Consider the following 15,388-nt stretch of genomic DNA (forward strand, 5'->3'; position numbering starts at 1 on the left):
TTTTCATGTCAACTCTCTTCTCACCATATCTTTGTCCTTAACAGCAGTATCCCAAGTTGCAGACTTTCCTTTGGAGCACTAACTGGGTAGTCATACAAACAGTGCTTGCTCTGAGTGAACACAAAGTTCTGGAAACCTTCAAAACTCAGCAGCACATGATAAGAAGAGAGGTCTCAAAGAGCTGTATAGAAAACTGACATGGGAATGGCACCTAACAGCACTATATGGTGTCACACAGATGAAAACCCAGTGTCATTTAGTTTGTCCTGCTTGAAAGCCCATGAATTGTCACTGGCTTAAATAAGGATGCAGGCACAAGTTTTCCCTGTCCATGTGCCAGTTAATGTTGCCACAACTGAAATAGCTTCTCTCTTTTTTAGTGAAGCTGTGAGCTTTTCCCTGCCAACTGCTTTCATCATTGTTCCAAATGAGCACCTTTTCCTGGGAGGAGCCAGGAGCTGGTGGCTGCCTGTATTTGTGAATGGAATGGCAGCCTGGACAGGTAAGCAGTGTGTACTGGTGAATGGTCCTGGGTAAAGTTTGTGGTCAGCTCTGGGCATGGCTGGAGAAAGAGGAGGCAGGGACAGCCCTGCTGGGCAGTCTGCTGCACCCATCCTCTTGGGGCTTACCAGCAGGGTTGGGGATAGACTGTGTAAGTGCACTGCAGGAGAGAACTTTGCTCCATGTAGTGTGGGACAAGCCTGTCCAGGATAGCCATGGATAGAGTTTGACAGTGCATGAGTGTCCTGCAAAAAAGATTGGGCAAACCAATTTTCCCTAATTTGAAGAGTGGTTGCCTTTTTCTAACATTTCTCTTCTGGAGGATGCACTGGAAGAGGCAAGATCCTGTTGCCAGGATGTTAAGCAAAAAGCATAATTGTGTTCAGTGTTTTTATTTGTATGAAACAAGGACTATTTGCATTTTTTCTACCTTCTATAGTCTTCAGAGATAGTAATGTGGAAAACATTAACAGCCCCTTTTCCACCTGCCATGGGGATACAGCAGCAGGTAAAACTGCCAACCCACAGGGACCCTCAGGTTATGGCTTGCAGCCCAGGGGCTGGAGCACCCAGATTAGTGGGAGAAAGGGAGGAAAATAAGGCATGTAGCCCAGCACCACTGAGCAGAGAAGCTCTTTGGGGCTGCTGTGTTGGTGTGGGAGATGAGCTGCACCTCTGGTTTGAGGTTCTTCCATCAGCGGGAGACTGGAAAGCTTTGGTGCCACTTCTCAGGTTGGTGCTAATGAGGAGACTTGCTCCTCATTGCAGCACTAATGAGAGATTAGAGCTCCCCTGCTGCCTTGAAACCAGAATCAAGCTGTATCAAAGCACCAGTCCGAATTAAGAGCCTTTCCCAGTGGCTGGTATTTTACAGCCCAGTGGCCAATTTCTAAGTTGTAGAGGTCAATTATTTCTGAAGCCTTTGGTGTGCAGCTAATGAAGGCTTGGAAGGGCCCTTCTAAGTGTTTATAAGCCCTGTAGGAGGCAGAGATGTAATGGAGGTGGCAGGCACAATTAGCCATCCATAATTCCTCCTAGCAGCTGATTAAAGTCTCTTTATCCGTCTTACCAAGATCAGAAGGGCACATATTTGGGAAATCAAAAATGCATTAGAGGCTGTCAGCCAACGCCAGGGCCTGTGTGCTGAGCCCTGGGGCAGTGGCATGTGCGAAGAGTGGCACAGAGCTGTGTGTCCCCCATGTCAGGAATGGGTCCCTCATTCCTGTGGGGTGCAGTTTCTTGCACATCCTCTGCAGCATCAGTCACCCCATCCTGTTATCCTGGCATCCCCTTCTCTCACGAGGAGTGGGATGGGGATGGGGATGGGGATGGGATGGGGATGGTGAACTGCCCTCTCCAAAGTCTCCCAGTGCAGGAGAGCACCAGTAGGCTTTTAGGTGTTGCAGAGACGCAAAGGGCTGCTGGCCTCATCCTGCACCCAGTGAGTTAGGAGATGTGAGTTGTAGCTGCTTTCCATCACTCCATTAATGCCCCTTGGTGGCAATTTCATGCATGGGTGAACAGAGCAGGATGAGGAAGGCCTCAGTCTGCCCAGTCGTGTGGTGATAATTTTGGGGATAGTGAGAGCAGGAGCCCCCAGCCCGCGTGTCCGGCCCCGCGCTGGGAGCTGAAGGAGCTGCTGTGTTCCGTAGGAGCGCTCTGAGCGCCGGGGATGCCGGACGGGGATGCCGGACGGGGCTGTCCCTGGGTGAGCTCCTGCCGGGGGTTCCCACGGCGCCTCCCGCCCGTCCCCCGGAGCCCCCTCCCCACGGGCCGGGGGCGGGGGGTCCGCGCTGCCCCGCGCCCGCCCCCGGGGCCCTGCGGAGGGGCCGCGCTCTGCCGCCCGCCCGGCTACAGCCCAGCCCTGTCCTGTCCCGTCCTGTCCTCTCCTCTCCCGTCCTGCCGCGATGGAGCGGGCGGCGGGCGAGGCCCTGCCCCTGCTGCCGGCGGCGGGGGGCTCCGCCGGGCTCTCCTCGCCCGGGCTCTCCTCCGCCGGCGCCGTCTTCATTCTGCTCAAGTCTGCGCTGGGCGCGGGGCTGCTGAGCTTCCCCTGGGCCTTCGGCAGGGCCGGCGGGGCCGTCCCCGCTCTCCTGGTGGAGCTGGTAAGGGAGGACTCGGGGCCAGGGACGGCGGCAGAGAGAGCCGAGGGGCGCCGGTGCGGGGAGGGCGCGGAGGGACGGGACGCACCTGCTCTGGGGCTTGGGGAGCTGGCGGGGACCCCCCCCCCGGCATGGCACCCCCCGCCCGACCCCCGCAATCCTTTGGTTTGTTGTTGCGGGGCCACCTTCGGGATGCTCTTTGCTGCTGACGCCGCACCTGTAGATGGTTTGTAGCTCGACTCTAAGTAAATGGGTGTCTGCTCCCGTGCAGCCCTCAAAACCCCGAACTTAAACCCAAAGTATCACATAAGGCTGTGTCTCCATCCTTTTGCTGACCTTTGTTACCCAGGCCACAAGGTGATCTGGCCGGTCACCTGGTCCCTGGCCGTGGGTCTGCTGGGTCCCGTTCTGCTCTGGGGGTGATGGAGGGTGGCCGTGGTGCTTCTTGCTGGCTCTGTCCCGCAGGGCTCGCTGGTGTTCCTGGTGAGCGGGCTGGCGGTGCTGGGCTATGCTGCGGCCCTCAGCGCCCAGCCCACCTACCAGGGCGTGGTCCGGGCCGTGTGCGGGGCGGCCGTGGGGAAGCTCTGTGAGGTCTGCTTCCTCCTCAACCTCTTCATGATCTCCGTGGCCCTCCTCAGGGTGGTGGGCGACCAGCTGGAGAAACGTGAGTTGTTTCCCCTCACTGTGTTTGCGGCTTGCTTGGGGCTGGCACCTCTCAGGAGTGAGAGCAAGGTGGTCCCAGGTGGGCTGGGGTCACCCCCAGGGTTTTCCTGGAAATTCTGAGGACATGCGGCTCCCTGTTTCTGCCATGGTGTGATGCTCCCGACCTCCTTGGGCCATCTTTCAGGGTGCAGCTGACCCCTTGCTGCCCCCCACAGTGTGTGACTCCCTGTACCCCAATGGGACACTGAGTGGGGCCCCCCAGCTGCCCCCCTGGTACGTGGACCAGCGCTTCACCCTCTCAGCTCTCTGTGTCCTTGTCATCTTCCCGCTTTCCGTCCCCAGGGAGATCGGCTTCCAGAAGTACTCCAGGTACCACCGGGGCTATCCCTGTGGTGGCCCACCCCGAGGTACCCTGTACGCCAGGTTACCTCCTCCCAGGACCCTGTGGGGCCATGGGAGCCCCCTTCTTCCTGGCTGTGTGCTGATGCTCTCCCATGCCCTCACAGCATCCTGGGCACGCTGGCTGCCTGCTACCTCACTCTGGTCATCATCCTGAAATACTACCTGCAGGCACAGAGCCTGCGTTTGACTGAGCCCCCCCAGCCCTCCAGGTAGGAGGGTCAGCCCCATGTCCCTCCTGCCCTGAGGTCTATGGCATGAGCAGTGACATGGGGCAGGGCTGGAGGCAGGGCAGGGGTGCTGTGAGGTGCTGTGTGCGGTGGGGGTGAGCTGGGGACAACTCACTGTGGATAGCAGCTCCCAGCTCCAGCTTTCACCCCAGCAATAACCCTTTCTCCCAGAATCACTGGGCAAGAGATTCCCAAGGTGGCATCCAGGCTGCACTGTTTATGACATGAAGGTTTCTTCTCCATGTGAGCCTCATGCCCTTTGCTCTGTGCTTCCTCTCCACATGCCACAGGTCCTCATCCTGGACCTCCATCTTCAGTGTCATTCCCACCATCTGCTTTGGCTTCCAGGTAGGTCACCCTGGCCCCTCTGGCCCCAGCTACCAGGGCAGTTCTGTCAGCCCCTCATGGCATCCCAGACCATGGGAATGCCATGTCTTAAAGGGCAGGTTGCAGGGAAGGGGACCGGTAGCTGTCACCAGCGGTGGCTGTGGGGCAGGACACAAATGCCTGGGAATGGGGCAGAGCGGGATAGGGCACCCATAGGTGGGAAGGAGGATGCTAGGAGTGGGGACTATCCCTGCATGGGGCCCCAGCACTGAGCACTGTCCCCCCTTGCCTTGCAGTGCCATGAGGCATGTGTGGCCATCTACAGCAGCATGCGCAATCAGAGCATCTCCCACTGGGTCACCGTCTCTGTGCTCTCCATGCTAATTTGTCTGCTCATCTACTCCCTCACTGGTAACCCCAGCACCAAACCCTTCACTCCTCCTTGTCCCCGGGGTCCCCTCTACCCTTGGCTCATCTATCCTCCTCAGAATTCCTCTGTCCTGCTCACTGCACGGCCGCCCACCCCCCCACCTCCCTGTCAGCAGGGCTCTATGGCTACCTGACCTTCGGCGAGGCTGTGGCGTCCGATGTCCTGATGTCCTACCCAGGGAATGACCCGCTTGTCATCGTTGCCCGCCTGCTCTTTGGTGTCTCCATTGTCACCATTTACCCCATTGTGGTGCTGCTGGGCAGGTGAGGGCAGTGGTGACAAGCTGGGTGTGCCCCCAGCTGGTGCAGCTCCCCTGGGTGCTATCAGCCCCTGCAATCCTCCCTCCCAGATCCGTAGTGAAGGACTTGTGGGGAACCCCGAAGTGTGGGGCCGTGGCAGTGTCTGAGGCACACGAGCGGCGGAGCCGGGTGGCACTGACGGTCACCTGGATGGCTGCCACGCTGGGCATTGCCCTGTTCGTCCCCGACATCGGCAAAGTCATCGAACTCATCGGGGGTATCAGCGCCTTCTTCATCTTCATCTTCCCAGGCAAGAGTAGGCACAGGGAGGGAGGAAAGCGGTGGGGGGTCACTGGTGCATCGCTGCAGTGGAAAGGAGCCTGTCCTGGCCCCATTTTGGGGCTGCAGGGCTGTGCTTGTGGGGGACAATGCAGTGGGGCTGGGTGGGGGTGTGCTGGGTTAGGGCTGAGCTTCTGCACTGACAGCAGGGCTGTGCCTCGTGTGCATGACTGGGACCCACAGCCTTGGGCCACGCAGAAGGTGAGTGTCTGTGTGTTCAGTGGGGGGGCAAGGGAAGGGACAGGGGCAGGGTATGGTATCCCATGGGCCATGGCTCAGGCAGATCCCTGGGGGTCACCCTGGTCAAGGTGGGAACCCTGCAAGGAGGGAGGATTTGGTTGTGAAGTGCTCTACTGGGGCTGTGCCTGGAAATGTCCCTGGATGCCAGGGCTGTGTCCAGGAATGTGGGGTTTGGTGGCACTAGGGTATCCAGTGGGAGCTGGGATGGGGTCAGGTCTGGGGTCAGAGGGGCAGGGTGCCCCAAGACATGAGACCATCAGGTGTTTGGTGTCTGTTGTGCCAGGGCAGTGTGTCCCCATCACCGCTGCTTTCTGGAGGGGCTGGGGCACAGGAGCAGCACATGTCAGGGGGACCTGACATGGTGCTGGTGAGTTTTGGAATAAGTGTGTGCTTAAGTGTGCCTGTGGTGCCCCTGGGGGAGCAGCAGAGTCTGAGGGAGGATGGAGGTTATGTGGTGGGTGGAGGCAGCACCTGAGGACATCTGGGTCTTGGTCAAGAGGGTACTCTGGGAAACCATGAACATCTGGGGAGGGGTGAGTGTGCCCCAAAAGGTGCCAAAGTGCTGGAGAGGGCTGGGCAGAGGGTCAGCAGGGGCACCCAGATGGGTGACAAAGGCTTGGGGAGGTCCCTTGGGGAGACCTGCCAGAGCATGAGCCCATCATGAGGAGAGGGGACAACATGAGCTGGGGTGATGGAGACTGCAGTGGGACAGTCCCAGCCTGCCCAGAACAGTCTGGGAAGAAGCACGGTGCTTGCTGAGAACCCTGCGACAGAACAGCAGCCGGGTTTGGGGTGAGTGCTGCATCCCAGGGGCTTAGTATGGGGCCGAGGGGGGCTGTGTGCCCCGGGGAGGAGGGAACAGGGAGGTACTGACCAAGGGGTCCGGGGACTGGGGCTGGAACCGGGGAGGGGATGGCGCTGGAAGCATGTGGGGATGGGATGGAGCGAGGGGTGTGTGGGAGTGGCCGTGCCCCAGCACAGAGTGGATGGGTGGGTGTGGGTCTCTGCTCCTTCAGCAGGGCCACTGGGCACAGGCAGAATTGGCAGGGTACTCGTGGTGGCATCTGCTGGCTTTTTGACCACGGTTTATGTGTCGTTGCAGTGGAGCCTGGGGCTGGCCCAGAGGGGCTGCTGGGCTCTTCAGCCGTCGACTGGGAACGATGCAGAGGAGCAAGGCAGAGGAGGCTGACCCTGCAGAGAGCTCCACAGCCAGAGGAGCTGGGGTACAGGGGTGACCTGTTACTGAGGTCAGCTCTACCCCGGCAGCCTCTGCTCGTGTCGCTGCAGGGCTGCTCTCATCGCCTGGGGGGTTCTCTCCATTCTCAGCGGTGCCTTTGTCTGCGGGCAGAGCGCTGCCCTGGCCGTGCTGGGGCTGCTGCACTGAGTGACCACAGAGCCCCATCGTGACCCCAGCGTGACCCCCCTGCCATCCTGCCCCGGACAGATGCCCCGAACACAGCCGCAGCACTGGATCCCATGGCGGTTTTATTTGGCATCACCGTTTACAGTGGCTAATAAAGACAGGAGAGGGTATTGGCAAGAGTCCTGTGCCACGCACCCTGAGGGACCCCCACACACAGCGGGGTGGGTGTGGGATTAGCACAGACAGAAAGACACACAGACAAGTACAGACCCCAGGAAGGAGGGGAGGCAGCCACCCTCACGCCTGCAAGGCACCAGCTGCAACTGTGCACATGCAAAGGAAACCCCTTGGGACCCCCACAGCTGTAAAGGACTAAGGGGTGCCTTGGGAACAGGGAAACCCCTCTCTGCCACCACCCCGACTCTGCCCTGGGGCACGGGTCCCCATCCTTCCAGGCACACACACACACACACACACACTGCACCAGGCACAGCTTCAACCCCCCCATCTCCTCCCTGGGTGGCCCCTGGGGACTTGCACAGACCCCAAACTATTCCCTGCTTTCAGGGGGGCTCCAGCCTCCCACCTTCCACTCCCATTCCTGCTCCCTAGTACCTGCCTCCAGCCATTGCCCCCCCTCCCTATGTCTGGGGGATATCCCCCTCCCCAAACCCTGCCAGCCCCTCCCTGGCACTCCTTCCCCCCCACCCATGCCAGGGAGAGATGATGCAGGTGAAGGGGTAGCTGAGGGAGGACTCAGGGTTGGAGGACACACACATGGGGGTTCCCTTCACTGCAGCCAGGTCACACTGACACCTCCCCCAGTCACGGCCACCCCGCAGAGGGGACAGGTGCTGGCGGGCTCTGGACACCGACGGTCACTCTCGGCTCAGGGTGCACCAGGCAGCTGCAGGGGAACATCAGGAGGGTCACACTAGCCCAGCCAGCTCAGCCCATGCTGTCCTTCACACCGTGCCACCGGCGCACCCTCGTTCTCCAAAAACTGGAGAGTTGCTGGCTGCCCAGCAGTCCCTGTCCCCCACTCTCTGGGGTGGCTGCCCTCCTACCTGGCACGGCCACGCTGGAGATGGCCTCAGGCTGGCTGAGCGTGTCCACCTTGACGTGCTGGAAGCCCTTGCAGGTGGCACTCTGCAGGTGCCTGTGCCCGGGTGGGAGAGAGTTGGTGACACCCAGCCCTCCCCAAAACACCATTCCAGACCCCCACAGCACCATGAGCTCTGGCAGGGCCGTGTGCCAGCAATCCTGCTCACTTCCCCTTGTGCAGAGCACCCCGCCTTAGTTCAGGACTCTGACCCCTCTCATCACCACATCCCAGCACTCCCAGGTGGGAGGTATAGAAAGATCCACCCCAACCCACCTGTCCTGTTTACAGGCACAGCTCTAGGACAGACAGACAGCTCCTCAGTCCTGCCATCAGATAGGGGCACAGCTATTCTAACAACCCTCTGTACCTGCGCGTCCCAAAATGGGATTTTCATCCCCTCCCCTACCTCTTCCAGTCCTCCTCGGTCTCCCAGAACTCATAGACGATGAAGGTGACCCCATCAGGCAGCTTCACTGCAGTGACACTGGCAGAAATGGGGAGAGCGGGTGAGCCCCCAACATGGGATATCCCTCCCGCCTCTGCAGCCACAGGTATATTCTAGGGTGGGCTACTGAGGGGGGACCCGGCCCCAACAGCCCAGGTAAGGGTAGCCCCCATTCCTCAGCCCATGCAAAAGCAGTGTTGGTGGCTGAGCATGACTAGTTCCCAAATCCTGGCTGTTTTGCCTCGGTCCTTCACTTGGTCCTCACTCCAGCCCATGCCAAGACCCCACCTCCCCAGCCCCCTGGCATGCAGCTGCTGATGGTACCCACTGGAAGCAGTCCCGCTCCCCGGCCACGCTCTTCAGGTACTGCTTCAGGGAGCTGCAGAACTCGCCCAGGTGCTTGTGTGACACTGTCATCTCGTTCCTCACCAGGAGCAGGTACTGCCGGGCCCCAAACACAGCATGTGAGACCCACAGAAACACAGTGACCCCCAGGTGTGGCTCTGTGCTTCAGGGGCACCCCTGCACCCACAGGTGGTGGTTGGGCACACTCACCGTGCAAGCTGTGCTCTCGCTGTCTGACAGCCGCTGGTGCAGGTCAAACCACAGGGTCTGGGAAAAGGGGAATAAGCAGCAGAGGGGGTGGTGGACTGGCTGAGGCTGACTGTCCCTCTCTGCTTGGTGGGTTTCTGTCCTCAGCATTTGCAATGCCCCCTTCTCTACAGGGAATGGGCTCCAAGAGACACTTGCATCTCCAGCCAGGACCCTTTGCAAAAGTTCCTTGTGTTCCCACTGCAGCCAACATCCCCAACACCATGCCTTCATCCCTGCCCCAAAACAGCCGGGGCAAGGTCCCTAAACTGTTCCAGGACTGGCAAGACAGCCCCAGGCAGGGAAATGCTGTCTCTTACCTTGTCCTCCAGCTTGCCGATCAGCTTGGCCAGCCTGTTGATCTGCCCCTCCAGCCCCTCTGCTTTGGTGTCAGGGGAACCTGTGCAGAGCCAGGAGGCAGTGATGGAGTGAGGGGCACCTGCAGGCACCCCCTGAGAGCCCTGTCCTGCTGCTGGGATTGAGTGCTCCAAGCCACCCCAGGCAGCCAGCACTTACCAGTCTGGAAGCTCTTTCCTTGCTCCCTGGGGACCACCCAAGTGGTGGGAGGGTAGCTGGGCACAGGGTTGTCATACCAGGTGTCACTCAGGCCATGACCATCCTTGCTGGGGTAGTGCCTACAACCACAGAGCACACAGGGTGTCAGGACAGCAGAGCTGGGCACACACAGAGTGGCATGAGCCAGCCCTGGGTAGCTAGCACTGGAGCATCCTTTCTGGCAGCTCTGTCAATGATGCCAGACCCCTTGGAGAGCAACAGCGCCCACAGTGTGCCCAGGCAGTGCAGGCTTCCTTCCTGCACCATCCTTTGGCATCAGCCAGTGTGGGGAGCAGGTCAGAAACAGAGGAATGTCAGTGGGCTGATCCCAGCAGCCACCACTTTTTCTTTCCTGCTTATGGAACAGCGAAGCTCTCCTGGCACCACCAGCAGCCATCAGGGACTTTTTCTGTTCTAGACAGACACCTGCAATGTGGGGCATTCAGGCCCCTGAAGCTGTGCCCAGCCAGCTGCACCTTCCTGGGGCTGGTCTTGCAGTCCAATGGCTTTGGTGATATTCAGACAGGAAAAGCTGCTGTCACCCAGGCTACCCCGGGTGAATGGCTGCCCATGAGCAGAGGCTGTGTGTCCCATTAACAGACTGCAGCTGCAGTTTTCCTGGGGAATGGAAACACATCCACTCTAGCATTTCCTCCACCCTGCTTTCGTCTGGGTCTAAGAAGCCTGTAAGGCCTGGAGGTTGCTCAAAGATCCAAAATACTGTCCTGGAACACTTCCACAGACCATAATCACCATCCAGCACCAGATCCTTGGTGGTCCTCCCTATTTGCAAGCCAGAGAGAATACTAAGATCTGCCATCCTCACAAGGGCTTGCAGCTGCCATCCATGTGCATGAGATGGGAATGGGTTTGGGGAAGAATGACCCTCTCCTTTCTCCTCCACCAATAGGAAGCCTGCACCACAAAGGGAGAGGCTGAGCCATTCAAAGGATTTCCAGTGTTTCCTTCCAGAAAGAGCAGCTCTGTGCCAGCTGTTGACAGAGGTGCTGGGAGCCCTGGCTCCTCTTGGCACCTTTTGTTAGTCAAGCAGCTCCCAGCTGGAGACAGCATGCTAAGTTCCCCGGAGCCAGTGAGCACCACACCAGCCAGCACCTCCCTGCCCTCCCGTCCCTCCCCTGGCACCTGGCTCCTCCAAAGCACAATTGCTGGGTTCTTTTTCCCAATCTACCCCAAAAATCAGCCAGTGTGGGCTCCACCATATACACAGGAACACAAGGTGCAGATCTGGTCCCAAAGAACATCTCCAAGATATGGAAACAGGAACAACAATAAAGGTAGCCAGAGCATCCCTTTGCTACAGGCTGTGCAACTATACTGCTGCTGGACCTGGACAATCCCCTGTCAGTAGACAGGAAATCAGGCAAAAACACATAGAGATTTATTTTAATCACAATTTAATGAGGTGTCTCCATCTTGGACCTCTGCCTTCACACTTTGTTCTACAGCCCTTTATTTTCATGCTTTTTAGGTCACCTCTTTGTCTTCACGGGAATGCAGGATATAATTTTTTTTGTGGGATTTATTTTTGCTTTTTAGCTGTTATCTTTGTGAGAAAACAACTACAGTACTCTCCCTTATGATCTGGGCCCACACACCAGCAAATAAAAGCCAGAGAAGTCTTTCATGGGCTCTAATTACTCTGCCTGATACTTGGTTTGTTTCCTCTTCATTGTTTTGCAGGAGCTCCTACTTCTTTTTTGTACAAGGTTTGCCACAAAACAAAGAGAAGAAAGAGATGTGAGATGATGAAACCCACAGCATTCTTGCTAGAAAAGTTGGTGGAATGATGGCAGAGCTGCCCAGGTCTCACGGTGCTCCACAGAGTCTGTCTTAGGATGGAGCTGGTATTTTCACCCTCCATGTGCCCCTTGCACATGCATGGCTTGGGGAAACCAAAATGTGCAAGTGTCCCGTGGGCTCCTGGCTTGAAGGAACAGCAGGAGAAGGGCTCGCTCGGTGAGCATCTCACAAACACACAGGTTTCCATTGCAGCCTGTCCTGGCTCCAGCTGGTGATGGTGGCACCGAGGGGGCTGTGCTGAGGTTTTACTTCTGCTGCTGGGAACTCTTTGTAGCTTAGCCCTGGCGGCACTCGGGAAATCTTGAAAGGGTTTCTCTCCTCTGTATTGCCCAAGCCCAGTGGCACGTGCTGGGCTGCTGGGATGGGGACAGCTCCTCCTGAGACTGGGGACAGCGTCCCCTGTCCTGGGGCAAGTGTCCCCAGTGCACAAACGCCTTTTTCCTCGGGATGATTACTCTCGCTGAGGGCTCTGGCAGGAGGGGCAGCATCCCCGGCACGGGAAGCTGTCCCTGTGGGCTGTCCCCAGCTCACCTCAGGCACAGCCGCCCCTCTGCAGGTGCCTGTGGTGGGTTTTGCTCAGAGAGGCAGCTCCGTGCACCCAGCGCTGCCCAGCCTGCTGCCAAGGGGCTGCCCCTGGTTTGCATCCCCAAACACCGCTCTTGTTAACGGGGACCCCGGGGACTGCAGGAGAGGAAGGGACAGGGTTAAGAAAGAGAAAAAGCCCCCAGAGTTCAGGAAGCTGGGAAGGGAGGCAAAGAGAAAGGGAGGCAAAGAGAAAGGGAGGCAAAGAGAAAGGCAGCCGCTCGCCCGGCTCCCCTTTGCTCCTGCACAACGCCTGCTACATTTCCCTCACCCTGCAACAGCATCACCATCATCATCATCATCATCATCATCATCATCATCATCATCCTCCCCTTCCACCCTCCTGCACCAGAGGAGGGCAGGAGTGCTGCTCACCTGGCGGGGTTGGTTTGCTCGTCGATGGCATCCACAGCGCTCTCCACGGAGCTCAGCAGGGACTGGGTCTGGTTCGCCGTCTCCTTCAGCAGGAAGCGGGTCACGAACTGGTCCACGTTGCTGCCACTCTCGTACACCTGCAGGGGCACACGGTGAGCGCCGGCCCGGGCACGCAGCACCTCCAGGGTCCCCGGCCAGTGCAGAGCCTGCCCAGCATCCCACCCACAAGCTGCTCCCCTCCGTGTCCCTGCCACACCTACAGGTGTTACCCAGAGCCTGTAGTTGCCATCTTAAGCATGATCTTAAATTGCTTTGTTATTGCCCTGCACCCAGTGGGTGCAGGTATGGAAAGCGCATCCCGTGCTTTGGAGATCCCCACGTGGAGATCTCAGCATGTTATTTGGTGCCCTAGTCCACAGCAGTACGGCCAACCCTGCACTAAAATTAAAGGGGTTTGGGATGGTTTACAGGGTTCAGTGTGATGTTTGGCTGACAGAAGCTGCCAGGGTAATACAAACTTTTTTAAGACAAAGAACATCTAAAAACATTTAGTAGAACAACTGATCTGCATGAAGCAGCCAGGGCCCCTTTCCCAGCACAGCCTTGCTGAACCCTGCCCATGGCACAGTCCTGCTCCTACACCTCCTGACAGTCACCAGACACTGGCACAACCAGATGGACACTGGCACAGACTGTGCAACACTGACCCAACCAATCCAACATTGGTTCAACACCACTCCAACCAGTTCAACACCAGCCCAACCAGCCCAAGGACAGCCCAGTGGCTGCTGGGCTCACCAGCTCTGCTGAAGCCAACCACTCAGTATCAGAGCTGAAAATATTTGCAGTGAAAAAAGGGCTCCCTAAACCCAAGCTCATCAGCACCACTTTTTCACAGACTCTTTCCCATCCATCAGTGCCTGCTGGGACAGCACATCGCCCAGGCAAAACCCTGCTGGACAGTCTGTCCCTGTGTGTTCACACCTCCTGGCATGGGATTCCTCTGGGAGGAATTCATAAATTTTTGGAGCCATGAGACAGGGATGGATGTTCCTGGCTCCCTGCATTCCATCAGCAATGTCCACACTCAGGACACTGGAGTGGTCCCAGCACTGCTGGTTGTCTGAGCATGCAGCAGCACAACATCAGCACCCCAAGCTCCCCAAAGCAAATTATTCCTGTTTTATGGTGAAGCTATTAACAAGGGTTATTTCCATGGCAACTAGAGCAGCTCTGCAGAGGGCCTTTATCTCAGCCTTTATCTTCCATATTAAATCATAAAAGAAGAATGAGCTGATAGAAAAAACCCTTTGGGAAAACTGATCACAGAGCTGATTTCTCACCCCTGGTTTGGTATGGAAGCACTAGTTTCTTGACAGCTTCTTGAGCACCCAATTAGCAGCAGTTAATGACTTCTGTCTGTGTTAAAACAGACAGAACTCTGTTAGATTCCTGTCTAACACAAGAAAACTTGCTCCTCTCTGTTGCAGCCACAGTGTTTCTGGGGGACAGGCCCAACATGGGGATCCTCAGCAGATGGTGGTGATGGTGATGCTGAAGCTGTGAGAGTATGCGTAGTTAAATGTTGGCTTTTTTATTACCTAACCACAGCCTATAATCTTGGTTCAGCTTTAGGAAAAATCAAACAAGTGATTCCCACATTCATTTAAGTCAGTTTAACTCCCTACATACAGATTCAATGGATGGATGGATGGATGAATGGATGTCAGGTACAAAGCTGTTCCAACCAGTGCAGAGAGAATTGGGATGTTTGTGAAGATCTGATGCTTTTTGACAGGCCAGTAAGACAAACAGATCTGAAATCTAAGCAACAGTGATTGTTTTTCTCCCACTTAACTAATGGGCCATTTGCCAGCCCAGTTGTGACATTTGCTCTCAGGAGCTGAATCAGAAATGCATGTGCTTAGAGGTTTTTTCAGCAGCCCCTCATGCTCCCCTCTACCTCTCTCCTCTCCTCTTCCTTATGTCTTCTTCAGGTTGCAAAAACAAACCATTAAAAAGACCAGCTATAAAGGGATCTTTCCCACCGTCTTATTAAAACATTTGTCAGACTATCCTAGTGAGATTTAATGAGGTTTGGTCTTATTAATTCCACCCTGAAGAGTTATCTCCTCCTTGCTTAGCTTGAGAAGCTAAAATATTTATGGAGATCGTATAATAATTGCTGCTCAATGAAGCTGCTCTGTGCCAGAAACATTTGCACATCTCCAAGCCTGCTCTTTTCCATCCATCATTTCCAGACAAGCTCTTTCCTGAGCTGCCTGGCCTTGACCTCTGCTGCTGCAAACAGGTGGTTGTGTTTGCAACGAGCAGCAAGTGTAAAAACACCATTGAAAGGATGGTCTTGAGATTTCTGTGTTGATGGCTCTCAGGAGAGTCTCAGAGAGCATCATGACAAAGCAGGAAATGAAACAGAGACTTTCAGAAATGAGAGAAGAGTGGGAAAAGGACAGTTTGCATTACTGGAGAGGGATTGCCCAGGGCTGGGTCTCTGGTCAGGTGGCTGAAGTCCAAGCCCCACATCCACCCTCCTCCTTCACATCACAGGCTCTTCACCTGTCTGTAAGGCATCTTCCCACACACAGAGGCAGCCAGCACAGGGGCACAGTCTGCTCAAAGCCCCACCACAGCTCCTCCAGCTTTTCATTTCCACATGCACCCGCCCAAAATTGCCCAAATTCTGGCTCAGATTAATGAAAACACCCCTGGGATGGGCTACTTGTGCAAAGCATAACTGGGATTTTGGTGCTGTTGAGTGCTTGGATTTTCCCAAGAAGTGCCAAGTTTCCCTCACCAGACACTGCAAATGGATGCGTAAAGATGGGCTCTCTTGGCCATGTCCTGGTGGGTATCAAATACTGGGGAATGAGACTTTTAATACTGTTGAACATCTCCAAGCTTCTTTGCTGGCATTTTTAAAGGTCACTCTTCAGCTCATTAAGACTACAGGATGTAAAATATAGATTATTTTGCACCACCCAGGAACTTGGAGACCCACTGTGACCTCCCCACATCTTCCCTTTGCCTCACAGGGATACAACCTGACCAACGAGGCTTCCCAGT

The 15,388-nt window shown here is 56.5% G+C and overlaps 2 protein-coding genes across 2 annotated transcripts in view; one reads left to right on the forward strand and one right to left on the reverse strand.

Annotated features, from left to right (window-relative positions):
- Positions 1-1,821: 1,821 nt before the first annotated feature.
- Positions 1,822-6,990, forward strand: SLC38A8 (solute carrier family 38 member 8). Its single transcript, XM_062500235.1, has 10 exons — positions 1,822-2,603; positions 3,066-3,264; positions 3,479-3,632; positions 3,770-3,874; positions 4,183-4,240; positions 4,516-4,630; positions 4,765-4,912; positions 4,999-5,198; positions 5,377-5,428; positions 6,755-6,990. Exons 1-10 carry the CDS (start codon positions 2,409-2,411, stop codon positions 6,849-6,851), a joined length of 1,323 nt encoding a protein of 440 aa, XP_062356219.1. The 5' UTR covers positions 1,822-2,408; the 3' UTR covers positions 6,852-6,990.
- Positions 6,991-7,708: 718 nt separating this feature from the next.
- The window catches only part of NECAB2 (N-terminal EF-hand calcium binding protein 2), a 73,421-nt gene continuing 65,741 nt past the window's right edge, over positions 7,709-15,388 (reverse strand). Inside the window, exons 6-13 of the mRNA XM_062500194.1 lie at positions 12,305-12,441; positions 9,488-9,606; positions 9,292-9,371; positions 8,936-8,992; positions 8,709-8,821; positions 8,342-8,419; positions 7,898-7,989; positions 7,709-7,737 (exon numbers count right to left, since the gene is read on the reverse strand). Coding sequence (XP_062356178.1) covers positions 7,709-7,737; positions 7,898-7,989; positions 8,342-8,419; positions 8,709-8,821; positions 8,936-8,992; positions 9,292-9,371; positions 9,488-9,606; positions 12,305-12,441 — 705 coding nt within the window. The remainder of the gene's footprint in view (positions 7,738-7,897; positions 7,990-8,341; positions 8,420-8,708; positions 8,822-8,935; positions 8,993-9,291; positions 9,372-9,487; positions 9,607-12,304; positions 12,442-15,388) is intronic.

Source organism: Cinclus cinclus, chromosome 11, assembly GCF_963662255.1.
Source record: "Cinclus cinclus chromosome 11, bCinCin1.1, whole genome shotgun sequence".
NCBI lineage: Eukaryota > Metazoa > Chordata > Aves > Passeriformes > Cinclidae > Cinclus > Cinclus cinclus.

What these genes read in the sequence shown, in the direction of transcription:
- SLC38A8 (XM_062500235.1), top strand. Translation starts at nt 2,409, where the DNA reads ATGGAGCGGGCGGCGGGCGAGGCCCTGCCCCTGCTGCCGGCGGCGGGG. An exon ending in GGCTTCCAGAAGTACTCCAG is followed by an intron (nt 3,633 to 3,769) that starts GTACCACCGGGG and finishes ATGCCCTCACAG; the next exon opens with CATCCTGGGCACGCTGGCTG. An exon ending in GCTCATCTACTCCCTCACTG is followed by an intron (nt 4,631 to 4,764) that starts GTAACCCCAGCA and finishes CCCTGTCAGCAG; the next exon opens with GGCTCTATGGCTACCTGACC.